Here is a 13,555-nt window from a genome sequence, read left to right as displayed (position 1 = left end):
GTGGTGAATCTGAACTGGCCCTTCGGCCTACCATGTCTGTGCCGAACAAGGTGCCGTGTCAGGAGTTGTGGGGAGATGGCTGGAGAATTGGGGTTAGGAGGGAAAGAAAGATCAGCCATGATTGAATGGCGGAATAGACTTGATGGGTCGATTGACCTAATTGTGCTCCTATCACGTGAACATCAACTTATGCCTGCACATAATCCATATGCCTCCTGTCCCTGCACATCCAGGTGCCTATCCAACCTTCTGGTAAATGCTACTACTGTACCTCCTCCACCATCACCGGCAGTAGACCGTTCCAGGCACCCCACCCACCCACCTCTGGGCAATAATCGTGCCCCACACACCTCCTGTACACTTTCCCCCTTTCACTATAAAGCTGCACCCTCCAGTACTTGATCCTTCCATCCTGGGAGAAAGGTTCTGATTGTCTACCCTATCAAGTTCAGTTTAGTTTAATTTAGTTGAGTTTATTGTCACGTGTACCGAGGTACAGTGAAAAGCTTTTGTTGCGTGCTAACCGGTCAGCGGAAAGACAATATATGATTACAATCAAGCAATTTACAGATACATAATAATGGAATAACATTTAGTGCAAGGTAAAGCCAGTAAAGTCCGATCAAGGACAGTCCGAGGGTCACCAATGAGGTAGATAGTAGTTCAGCACTGCTCTCTGGTTGTGGTAGGATGGTTCAGTTGCCTGATAACAGTTTGGAAGAAACTGTCCCTGAATCTGGAGGTGTGCGTTTCCTTCTATACCTGTATAGATCTATATGCATGGACTGTACGTACCTATGCCCTGTGCAATATACCATACTTTTGTTGAAGATAGACACAAGATGCTGGAGTAACTCAGCGGGTCAGGCAGCATCTCTGGAGAGAAGGAAAGGGTGACATTCTTCAGTCTGATAGTTGGGGGAGGGGGGGAATCGATAGATATGAAAAGGTAGAAAGAACAAAAGATTGAAAGAACAAATGAAGGCCAGCAACGATGATCAAGGAAAGGTAGAGCCCACAATGGTCCATTGTTTGCAGTGGAAGAGGTGATAACGAGAGGGTATGAACAGTGAAACAGCAGGACGACAGTGAAACTAGTCGGACAACTGGGTGGGGGAAGGACGGAGAGAGGTGGGGATGCAAGGTTACTTAAAATTTGAGGAATTAACATTCATACTGTTTTCCCTACTTTATATTAATACCAATATTGATACTTTTATGATGTGCAAGCATTGGGGGCTTTATAAATGTGAATAAATAATAAATGTTTAGTTTAGTTTAGTTTATTGTCACGTGTACCGAGGAAGACAATAGACAATAGACAATAGGTGCAGGAGTAGGCCATTCAGCCCTTCGAGCCAGCACCACCATTCAATGTGATCATGGCTGATCATTCTCAATCAGTACACCGTTCCTGCCTTCTCCCCATACCCCCTGACTCCGCTATCCTTAAGAGCTTTATCTAGCTCTCTCTTGAAAGCATTCAGAGAATTGGCCTCCACTGCCTTCTGAGGCAGAGAATTCCACAGATTTACAACTCTCTGACTGAAATTTTTTTTCCTCATCTCCGTTCTAAATGGCCTACCCCTTATTCGTAAACTGTGGCCCTTGGTTCTGGACTCCCCCAACATTGGGAACATGTTTCCTGCCTCTAACGTGTCCAACCCCTTAATAATCATATGTTTTGATAAGATCCCCTCTCATCCTAAATTCCAGTGTATACAAGCCTAGTCGCTCCAGTCTTTCAACATATGACAGTCCCGTCATTCCGGGAATTAACCTAGTAAACCTACGCTGCACGCCCTCAATAGCAAGAATATCCTTCCTCAAATTTGGAGACCAAAACTGCACACAGTACTCCAGGTGTGGTCTCACTAGGGCCCTGTACAACTGCAGGAGGACTTCTTTGCTCCTATACTCAACTCCTCTTGTTATGAAGGTCATCATTCCATTGGCTTTCTTCACTGCCTGCTGTACCTGCATGCTTCCTTTCAGTGACTGATGCACTAGGACACCCAGATCTCGTTGTACGTCCCCTTTTCCTAACTTGACACCATTCAGATAATAATCTGCCTTCTTATTCTTACCACCAAAGTGGATAACCTCACACTTATCCACAGTGAAACAGTGGTACAGTGAAAAGCTTTTGTTGCGTGCTAACCAGTCAGCAGAAAGACAATACATGATTACCATTGAGCCATTCACAGTGTACAGATACAGGAAACATGTGCAGGAAGGAACTGCAGATGCTTGTTTAAACTGAAAACGGACACAAAAAGCTGGAGTAATTCAACGGACACAACATGCTCTGAAAGAAGGTCTGAAGAAAGGTCTCGACCCAAAACATCACTTATTCCTTTACTCCAGACATGCTGTCTGACCCGCTGAGTTATGCCAGCATTTTGTGTCTATATACATGTTAAGGGAATAACGTTTAGTGCAACGTGAAACTAGTAATGTCTGATCACACATAGTCTGCAGTAGATGAGGTAGACAGTAGTTCAGGACTGCTCTCTGGTTATGGTAGGGTGGTTCAGTGGCCTGATAACAGCTGGTTACCTGATAACAGTTGGAAGAAGGGTCTCGACCTGAAATGTCACCTATTCATATAACATATAACATATAACAACTACAGCATGGAAACAGGCCTGTCCGGCCCTACCAGTCCACGCCGACCATTCTCCCTGACCTAGTCTCATCTACCTGCACTCAGACCATAACCCTCCAATCCCCTCCTATCCATATACCTATCCAATTTACTCTTAAATAATAAAATCGAGCCAGCCTCCACCACTTCCACCGGAAGCCCATTCCATACAGCCACAACCCTCTGAGTAAAGAAGTTCCCCCTCATGTTACCCCTAAACCTTTGTCCCTCAATTCTGAAGCTATGTCCCCTTGTTGGAATCTTCCCCACTCTCAAAGGGAAAAGCCTACCCACGTCAACTCTGTCCGTCCCTCTCAAAATTTTAAAAACCTCTATCAAGTCCCCCCTCAACCTTCTACGCTCCAAAGAATAAAGACCCAACCTGTTCAACCTCTCTCTGTAGCCTAAGTGCTGAAACCCAGGCAACATTCTAGTAAATCTCCTCTGTACCCTCTCCATTTTGTCGACATCCTTCCTATAATTTGGCGACCAGAACTGCACACCATACTCCAGATTTGGCCTCACCAATGCCCTGTACAATTTCAACATTACATCCCAACTTCTATACTCGATGCTCTGATTTATAAAGGCAAGCATACCAAACGCCTTCTTCACCACCCTATCCACATGAGATTCCACCTTCAGGGAACAATGCACAGTTATTCCCAGATCCCTCTGTTCCACTGCATTCCTCAATTCCCTACCATTTACCCTGTACGTCCTATTTTGATTTGTCCTACCAAAATGCAGCACCTCACACTTATCAGCATTAAACTCCATCTGCCATCTTTCAGCCCACCCTTCCAAAAGGCCCAAGTCTCTCTGTAGACTTTGAAAATCTACCTCACTATCAACTACTCCACCTATCTTAGTATCATCTGCATATTTACTAATCCAATTTGCCACACCATCATCCAGATCATTAATGTAAATGACAAACAACAGTGGACCCAACACAGATCCTTGGGGCACTCCACTAGACACTGGCCTCCAACCTGACATACAATTGTCAACCGTTACCCTCTGGTATCTCCCATTCAGCCATTGTTAATCCATCTTGCAACCTCACTATTAATACCCAACGATTTAACCTTCTTAATCAACCTTCCATGTGGAACCTTGTCCATATAGACAACATCCACAGTTTGCCCTTATCAATTTCCCTGGTAACCTCTTCAAAAAATTCAAGAAGATTAGTCAAACATGACCTTCCAGGCACAAATCCATGTTGACTGTTTCTAATCAGGCCTTGATTATCCAAATAATTATATATATTGTCCCTAAGTATCTTTTCCATTAATTTTCCCACCACAGACGTCAAACTAATAGGTCTATAATTGCTAGGTTTACTTTTAGAACCTTTTTTAAACAAAGGCACAACATGTGCAATGCGCCAATCTTCCGGCACCATCCCTGTTTCTAATGACGTTTGAAATATTTCCGTCATAGCCCCTGCTATTTCTGCACTAACTTCCCTCAATGTCCTAGGGAATATCCTATCAGGACCTGGAGACTTATCCACTTTTATATTCTTCAAAAGTGTCCGTACCTCCTCTTCTTTAATCCTCCTAATTTCCATCACTACTCTACTTGTTTCGCTTACCTCACATAATTCAATATCCTTCTCCTCGGTAAATACCGAAGAAAAGAAATTGTTTAATATCTCCCCCATTTCTTCCGGCTCAGCACATAGCTGTCCACTCTGACTCTCTAATGGACCAATTTTATCCCTCACTATCCTTTTGCTATTGACATATCTGTAGAACCCCTTGGGGTTTACTTTTACATTACTTGCCAAAGCAGCCTCATATCTTTTTTTCGCTTTTCTAATTTCCTTTTTAAGATTCCTTTTACATTCTTTATATTCCTCAAGAACCTCATTTACTCCCTGCCGCTTATATTTATTGTATATCTCCCTCTTTTTCCGAACCAAGTGTCCAATTTCCCTGGAAAACCACGGCTCTTTCAAATTATTATTCTTTCCTTTCCACCGAACAGGGACATAAAGACTCTGTACTCTCAAAATTTCACCTTTAAATATCCTCCATTTCTCTATTATATCCTTTTCATAAAACAACAATTTCCATTTCACTCCTTTTAAATCCTTTCTCATCTCCTCAAAATTAGCCTTTCTCCAATCCAAAATCTCAACCCTTGGTCCAGATTTGACCTTCTCCATAATGATATTGAAACTAATGGCATTATGATCACTAGACCCAAAGTGCTCCTCAACACATACCTCCGTCACCTGACCCATCTCATTTCCTAACAGGAGGTCCAACACTGCCCCTTCTCTGGTAGGCACCTCTACGTATTGCTGCAAAAAACTATCCTGCACACATTTTACAAACTCCAAACCATCCAGCCCTTTAACAGAATGTGATTCCCAGTCTATATACGGAAAATTGAAATCACCCACAATCACCACTCTGTGCTTACTACTAATATCTGCTATCTCCTTACATATTTGCTCTTCCAATTCTCGTTCCCTATTTGGCGGTCTATAATACACCCCTATAAGTGTTGCTAAACCTTTCTCATTTCTGAGTTCCACCCAAACAGCCTCCTTAATCGAGCCTTCTAGTCTGTCCTGCCAAAGCACTGCTGTGATATCCTCCCTGACAAGCAATGCTGTCATGCTGAGATGCTGCCTGACCCGCTGAGTTCCCCCACCATTTTGTGTCTGTCTTCGGTGTAAACCAGCATCTGCAGTTCCTTGCTGTGCATTTCCTTCACTTTATTCTCTCTCCATGAAGCAAGATTTAGAGTGATGATGTGTGTGCTTTACCTTTGCCACATTATCGTAGACTTCGATGGCCTGGACCCAGCTGCAGAGCCCTTCGCAGGCTGACGACACGTTCCTGATGACCGCCGGCTGGAAGTCAGGGTTGTTGATAAAATCTCTGCGGATGTGGCTTGTCACCTTAGCCGGGATGTTGTCCTTATCAAACTCCTGTGGAAAATACAGTGCTTCACTGTGTTGTCACATGTACCTTGGTAACAATGAACCATTCCACATTTCCTTTGCACATTCCATCTTTCAAAACTTTGCTTAAAACCCAGTGGTATGAATATTGATTTCACCAACTTCAAGTAACCATTTAGTTTAGAGTTTAGAGATACTGTGCAGAAACAGGCTAGGGACAATGTTTACATTCACCAAGCCAATTAACCTACAAACCTGTACGCCTTTGGAGTGTGGGAGGAAACCGAAGATCTCGGAGAAAACCCACGCAGGTCACGGGGAGAACGTGCAAACTCCGTATAAACGGCGCCCGTAGTCAGGATCAAACCCGGGTCTCTGGCGCTGCATTCGCTGTACGGCACCACCTCTCTCTCCGACCCTCCCCCACCCTAGTTGTCCGACTAGTTCCACTGTCCTCCTGATTAAATATTACTGCTTGTATGCCTCGTGGTCACCTTCCCTCAGCTAACACTGAGCCATTCCACACTTCCTTGTTCAACATCCCCTTTGATCTGTGTTTTCACACCCTACCTTTCCATATCTCTACACTACCTCTCCCCCAACTCTCAGTCTGAAGAAGGGTCTGGACCTGGAACGCCACCCATCTCTCCAGAGATGCTGCCTGACCCGCTGAGTTACTCCAGCGTTATGTGTCTATCCAATATGAAATGCTTTGTTTTGTACACAACACGGTAAAATCAGAAAGTAGACTTCTGGTGTCAACAAAGTTACAAAAGTTCACCAAACAGTCCTATCGACTGCCTGCCGCTGCATGTGGCACCAACCCCCCCACCCCCCCCACCCTGTTTTTGTATTCTAGTCCTCTCAAACTAAAAGCATTTGCCTTCCTTACTACCGATGTGCTCAAGTGAAGGCATTCGTACATTGCACACCTCTGCTCACACCATCACTCCACTGTATCCCGACCCCACAGAGACCATCACTCTCAATGACCCGCGACCCTCAGTCACACCTGAGAGGACCCCTAACCTCAGTCACCCCTGACCCACCCTAAAGCAGCTGAAAGACCTCAGGGCCATCCGGGAATGCGAGAGTTTCCTGGACAGGACCTACTGCGAGGCTGTCACGCCAAGGGTCCAGGTCGAGCGAAGGTGGAAGACCGTTTAAGGGGGGAGCAAACGTGGACTACAGGGGACCCCGGTGGCTGTGCCTATTGCAAACCGGTGCACCCTCTTGGGAGCTGTTGGGGCAGAAGATGCTTCCAGTCCGAGCGGCGGACGTGTTGGCAGATCTAACCCAGGCAAGGAAACTTGACCAGGGAGACCGAAGTCAGGAAGAGCCATAGTAGTGGGTGACTCCATTGTCCGAGGTACGGACAGTAGATTCTGTGGCGGCAGGCGGGACTCGAGGATAGTCTGTTGCCTCCCTGGTGCCAGGGTTCAAGACATCACGGTCCTATCGACTGCCTGCTTCAGAACATCCTAGAGAGGGAAGGCGATCAACCGGAAGTAGTTGTGCACGTGGGCACGAACGATGTCGGGAGAAAGAGGAAGGAGATACTGCAACGTGAGTTTAGAGAGTTAGGAAGAAGACTGAGAAGTAGGACGTTGAAGATGGTTGTCTCTGGACTGCTACCTGTACCTCGTGCTAGTGAGGGCAGGAATAGAGAGATCGGGGATATGAATGTATGGCTGAGGGGCTGGTGCAGGGAGCAGGGATTTAGATTTCTAGACCACTGGGATCTCTTCTGGGGTAGGGGTGACCTGTACAAAAGGGACAGGTTACACCTTAACAGCAGGGGGACCAACATTCTGGCAGGCAGGTTTGCTAGTGCTACAAGTGTGGCTTTAAACTAAGTAGTGGGGGGGAGGGGTTGACAAACTGGGAATATGGAAATGGAGTTAAAGGGGAAGCGAATACAGGAGAAATTGCAAAGGACTCTCGAATAAATGGGAAGGGAAGTTCTAGATGGGATAAGAGAGTAAGGTCAGGGCCAATTGTGACCGGTGTGAGAGGGGAGGTGAATACGGAAATTAAAGTGTTGTATTTAAATGCGCGAAGTATAAGAAATAAAGTGGATGAGCTTGAGGCTCAGTTAGACATTGGCAAGTATGATGTTGTGGGAATCACTGAGACATGGCTACAAGAGGACCAGGGCTGGGAACTGAATATTCAGGGGTACACGACATATAGAAAAGACAGACAGGTGGGTAGAGGGGGTGGGGTCGCTCTGTTGGGGAGGAATGATATTCACTCCCTTGCAAGGGGTGACATAGAATCAGGAGATGTAGAATCAGTATGGGTAGAAATGAGGAATTGTAAGGGTAAAAAGACCCTAATGGGAGTTATCGACAGGCCCCCAAACAGTAGCCTCGACATAGGGTGCAAGTTGAATCAAGAGCTAAAATTGGCATGTCGCAAAGGTAATGCTACGGTGGTTATGGGAGATTTCAACATGCAGGTAGACTGGGAAAATCAGGTTGGTAATGGACCCCAGGAAAGAGAATTTGTGGAGTGCCTCCGAGATGGATTCTTAGGACAGCTTGTACTGGAGCCTACCAGGGAGAAGGCAATTCTGGATTTAGTATTGTGTAATGAACCTGATCTGATAAGGGGACTCGAGGTAAAAGAACCATTAGGAGGCAGTGATCACAATATGATAAGTTTTACTCTACAAATTGAGAGGGAGAAGGAAAAATCGGGAAAATCGAAAAATCAGTATTACAGTATAGCAAAGGGGATTACAGAGGCATGAGGCAGGAGCTGGCCAGATTTGACTGGAAGGAGGCCCTAGCAGGGAAGACGGTGGAACAGCAATGGCAGGTATTCCTGGGAATAATGCAGAAGTTGCAGGATCAATTTATCCCAAAGAGGAGGAAAGATTCCAAGGGGAGTAAGAGGCACCCATGGCTGACAAGGGAAGTCAAGGACAGCATAAAAATAAAAGAGAAGAAGTACAACAAAGCAAAGAAGAGTGGGAAGCCAGAGGATTGTGACTCTTTTAAAGAGCAACAGAAGATGACTAAGAAGGCAATACGGGGAGAAAAGATGAGGTACGAGGGTAAACTAGCCAATAATATAAAGGAGGATAGTAAAAGCTTTTTTAGGTATGTAAAGAGGAAAAAATAGTCAAGGCAAATGTGGGTCCCGTGAAGACAGAAGCAGGGGAATTTATTATGGGGAACAAGGAAATGGCAGACGAGTTGAACCGGTACTTTGGGTCTGTCTTCACTAAGGAAGATACAAGCAATCTCCCAGATGTTCTAGTGGCCAGAGATCCTAGGGTGACGGAGGAACTGAAGGAAATCCACATTAGGCAGGAAATGGTGTTGGGTAGACTGATGGGACTGAAGGCTGATAAATCCCCAGGGCCTGATGGTCTGCATCCCAGAGTACTTAAGGAGGTGGCGCTAGAAATTGTGGACGCATTGGTGATCATTTTCCAATGTTCTATAGATTCAGGATCAGTTCCTGTGGATTGGAGGGTAGCTATTGTTGTCCCACTTTTTAAGAAAGGAGGGAGAGAGAAAACGGGAAATTATAGACCAGTTAGTCTGACATCAGTGGTGGGGAAGATGCTGGAGTCAATTATAAAAGACGAAATTGCGGAACATTTGGACAGTAGTAACAGGATTGTTCCGAGTCAGCATGGATTTACGAAGGGGAAATAATGCTTGCCTAATCTTCTGGAATTCTTTGAAGATGTAACTAGGAAAATTGACAGGGGAGAGCCGGTGGAAGTGGTGTACCTCGACTTTCAGAAAGCCTTCGACAAGGTCCCACATAGGAGATTAGTGGGCAAAATTAGAGCACATGGTATTGGAGGTAGGGTACTGACATGGATAGAAAATTGGTTGACAGACAGAAAGCAAAGAGTGGGGATAAATGGGTCCCTTTCAGAATGGCAGGCAGTGACTAGTGGGGTACCGCAAGGCTCGGTGCTGGGACCGCAGCTATTTACAATATACATTAATGACTTGGATGAAGGGATTAAAAGTACCATTAGCAAATTTGCAGATGATACAAAGCTGGGTGGTAGTGTGAACTGTGAGGAAGATGCTATGAGGTTGCAGGGTGACTTGGACAGGTTGTGTGAGTGGGCGGATGCATAGCAGATGCAGTTTAATGTGGATAAGTGTGAGGTTATCCACTTTGGTGATTAGAATAGGAAGGTAGGTAGGAGCAAAGAGGTCCTTCTGCAGTTGTACAGGGCCCTAGTGAGACCGCACCTGGAGTACTGTGTGCAGTTTTGGTCTCCAAATTTGAGGAAGGATATTCTTGCTATTGAGGGCTTGCAGCGTAGGTTTACTAGGTTAATTCCCGGAATGGCGGGACTGTCATATGTTGAAAGACTGGAGCGACTAGGCTTGTATACACCGGAATTTAGAAGGATGAGAGGGGATCTTATCGAAACGTATAAGATTATTAAGGGGTTGGACACGTTAGAGGCAGGAAACATGTTCCCAATGTTGGGGGAGTCCAGAACCAGGGGCCACAGTTTAAGAATAGGGGGTAGGCCATTTAGAACGGAGATGAGGAAAAACTTTTTCAGTCAGAGAGTTGTAAATCTGTGGAATTCTCTGCCTCAGAAGGCAGTGGGGGCCAGTTCTCTGAATGCATTCAAGAGAGAGCTAGATAGAGCTCTTAAGGATAGCGGAGTCAGGGGGTATGGGGAGAAGGCAGGAACGGGGTACTGATTGAGAATGATCAGCCATGATCACATTGAATGACGGTGCTGGCTCGAAGTGCCGAATGGCCTCTTCCTACACCTATTGTCTATTGACCCTCAATGACCCCTTCTCAGTGACCCCTGACCCTCAGTGACCCCAGACCCTCAGTGACCCCTGTCCCTCAGTAACCTCTGTCAGCGACCCCTATCCTCAGTGATCCCGGACCCTCAGTGACCCCTGACCCTCAGTGACCTCTGTCAGTGACCCCTACCTTCAGTGACCCCTGATCCTCAGTGACCCCTGCCCTCAGTAACCCCTGACCCTCAGTGACCACTGACCCTGTGACCTCTACTCTCAGTGACCCCTGTCAGTGACCCCTGACCCCTGACCCTCAGTGAAGATAGACACAAAAGAGTAGGTGACGTTTGGGGTCGAGACCCTTCTTCAGATTGACCCTGAATGGAGCTGTCCCTCGGTGAGTGTGCGCCTGTGTGACCCCTGTCCTGTGTGACCCCATCGCTCAGTGATGATCCCGGGCCTGGTCACCCCAGCCCTCACCGACCACTGTCCTGGGAGCCTCCTCCCACAGTGAACCTGACCCCCGGCCCTCACCGACCACTGTCCTGGGAGCCTCCTCCCACAGTGAGCCTGACCCCCGGCCCTCACCGACCACTGTCCTGGGAGCCTCCTCCCACAGTGAGCCTGACCCTCGGCCCTCACCGACCACTGTCCTGGGAGCCTCCTCCCACAGTGAGCCTGACCCCCGGCCCTCACTGACCACTGTCCTGGGAGATTCCTCCCACAGTGAGCCTGACCCCGGCCCTCACCGACCACTGTCCTGGGAGCCTCCTCCCACTGTGAGCCTGACCCCCAGTGTTGGTTGACCTTCTGTAACCCCCACCCTCAGTGCCCGTCTACCTTCAGCGACTCCAGGAACTTCATGTCCCCGAGCATCTTCCTCGCAGGTGGCCAGTAGTCATCGGTGCTCTTCCCATTGGCATCCACCTTCTTCTCAGGTTTAATTCCCTTGAAAAGACGTCATAGAGTCATAGAGTGATACAGTGTGGAAACAGGCCCTTCAGCCCAACTTGCCCACACTGGCCAACATGTCCCATCTACACTATTCCCACCTGCCCACATTTAGCTCATATCCCTCTAAACCTGTCCTTCATGTACCTGTCTAACTGCTTCTTAAATGTTGGGATAGTCCCTGCCTCAACTACCTCCTCTGGCAGCTTGTTCCACACACCCACCACCCTGTGTGTGGAAAGGTTACCCCTCAGATTCCCAAAAAATCTTTTCTCCTTCACCTTAAACCCATGTCCTCTGGTTCTCGATTCCCCTTCTTTGTCTACTCAATCTATTCCTCTCATGATTTTATACACCACTATAAGATCACCCCTCATCCTCCTGCGCTCCAAGAAACAGAGTCCCAGTCTACTCAACCTCTCCCTGTAGCTCACACCCTTAAGTCCTGGCCACGTCTTTGCATATTTTCTCTGCACCCTATCCAACTTGACAGCATTGGCAGGTGTTAAAGTGCATGGGCTTGGAATTCCCATTGACCACTGATAGAGTGCACTGAAAAGGTGAAAGGTCAGACCAGCCAAAGTGTAGCTATTTAAATTCACGTCCTGGGTGAGAGTTTTGAGGCTTGCCTGTCCAGCGATGTATTTGCCAGATGAGTGAAGGTTTGGCATGGACCCCATGCCAAATGTCTACAAGCGTAGACACAAAATGCTGGAGTAACTCAGCGGGTCAGGCAGCATCTCTGGAGAGGAGTGGGTGACTTTTCGGGTGGAGACCCTTCTTCAGACTGATGTCAGGGGAGGGGGCGGGACAGAGATAGAATGTAGTCGAAGACTGTAAGATTGGTGGGAGGATTGGGAAGGGCGAGGGGTTAGAGAGAGAGGGGAAGCGAGGGCTATTTGAAGTTAGAGAAGTCAATGTTCGTACCGCTGGGGTGTAAACTACCCAAGTGAAATATGAGCTGCAGTTCCTCCAATTTGCGCTGGGCCTCACTCTGACAATGGAGGAGGCCCAGGACAGAAAGGTGAAATTGGGAATGGGAGGGGGAGTTAAAGTGCTGAGCCACCGGGAGGTAGGTTTAGGCGGACTGAGCGAAGGTGTTCAGCGAAACGATCGCCAATGTAGAGAACCTGGAATAGCGGATACAGTAGATGAGGTTGGAGTTGGTGCAAGTGAACCTCTGCCTCACCTGGAAAGACTGTTTGGGTCCTTGGATGGAGTTGAGGGGGGAGGTAAAGGGACAGGTGTTGCATCTCCTGCGGTTACAGGGGAAAGTACCTGGGGAGGGGGTGGTTTGGCTGGGAAGGGACGAGTGGACCAAGGAGTAGCGGAGGGAACGGTCTCTGCGGAAAGCAGAAAGGGGTGGAGATGGGAAGATGTGGCCAGTAGTGGGGGCCCTTTGGAGGTGACAGAAATATTGGAGGATTATATGTTGTATGTGACGGCTGATGGGGTGGAAGGTGAGGACAAGGGGGACTCTGTCCTTGCTACGAATGGGGGGAGGGGGAGCAAGAGCGGAGCTGCGGGATATCGAGAAGACCCTAGTGAGAGTCTCACCTATAATGGAAGGGAGGAACCCCTGTTCCCTAAAGAATGAGGACATCTCTGATGCCCGGGTATGGAACACCTCATCCTGGGCACAGATGCGGCGTAGACGGAGGAATTGGGAATAGGGGATAGAGTCTTTACAGGAAGCAGGGTGGGAAGAAGTGTAGTCTAGATAGCTATGGGAGTCAGTGGGTTTGTAATAGATGTCAGTCGATAGTCTGTCACCTGTGATGGAGACGGTGAGATCCAGAAATGGTAGGGAGATGTTAGAGATGGTCCAAATGAATTAGAGTGCAGGATGGAAATTAGTGGTGAAGTTGATGAAGTCAGTGAGTTCTGCATGGGTGCAGGAGGTAGCACCAATGCAGTCGTCAATTTAATGGAGGTAGAGTTTGGGGATAGGACCAGTGTACACCTGGAACAGGGATTGTTCAACATACCCTACAAAGAGACAGGCATAGCTGGGGCCCTTGCGAGTTCCCATAGCTACGCCTTGGATTTGTGGGAGAAGTCGAAGGAGAAGTTGTTGAGGGTAAGGCCCAGCTCTGCTAGGCGGAGGAGTGTATTGGTAGATGGGGATTGGCTGTTTCTGCGGTCGAGGAAGAAACGGAGGGCTGGAGGTTTTAGAGGGCAGAGTGCCAGAAGTGATGAAATCAGTAATGGTGTTTGAGATTAAAGCCTGGTGCTCATCTGTGGGGTCATGGTCCAAGGATAAGTAGGAGGAGGTGTCTGAGA

General features: G+C 47.5%; 1 protein-coding gene across 1 annotated transcript in view; it reads right to left on the bottom strand.

Moving 5' to 3' along the window:
* The window catches only part of LOC144605046 (dynein axonemal heavy chain 3-like), a 345,711-nt gene that overhangs the window by 99,156 nt on the left and 233,000 nt on the right, over window positions 1-13,555 (bottom strand). Inside the window, exons 56-57 of the mRNA XM_078420087.1 lie at window positions 11,162-11,269; window positions 5,436-5,600 (exon numbers count right to left, since the gene is read on the bottom strand). Coding sequence (XP_078276213.1) covers window positions 5,436-5,600; window positions 11,162-11,269 — 273 coding nt within the window. The remainder of the gene's footprint in view (window positions 1-5,435; window positions 5,601-11,161; window positions 11,270-13,555) is intronic.

This window comes from Rhinoraja longicauda, chromosome 23 (genome assembly GCF_053455715.1).
Source record: "Rhinoraja longicauda isolate Sanriku21f chromosome 23, sRhiLon1.1, whole genome shotgun sequence".
Taxonomy (NCBI): domain Eukaryota; kingdom Metazoa; phylum Chordata; class Chondrichthyes; order Rajiformes; family Arhynchobatidae; genus Rhinoraja; species Rhinoraja longicauda.
The sequence above is the reverse complement of the archived record's forward strand: the minus strand, read 5'-3'. Positions and strand labels throughout refer to the sequence as shown.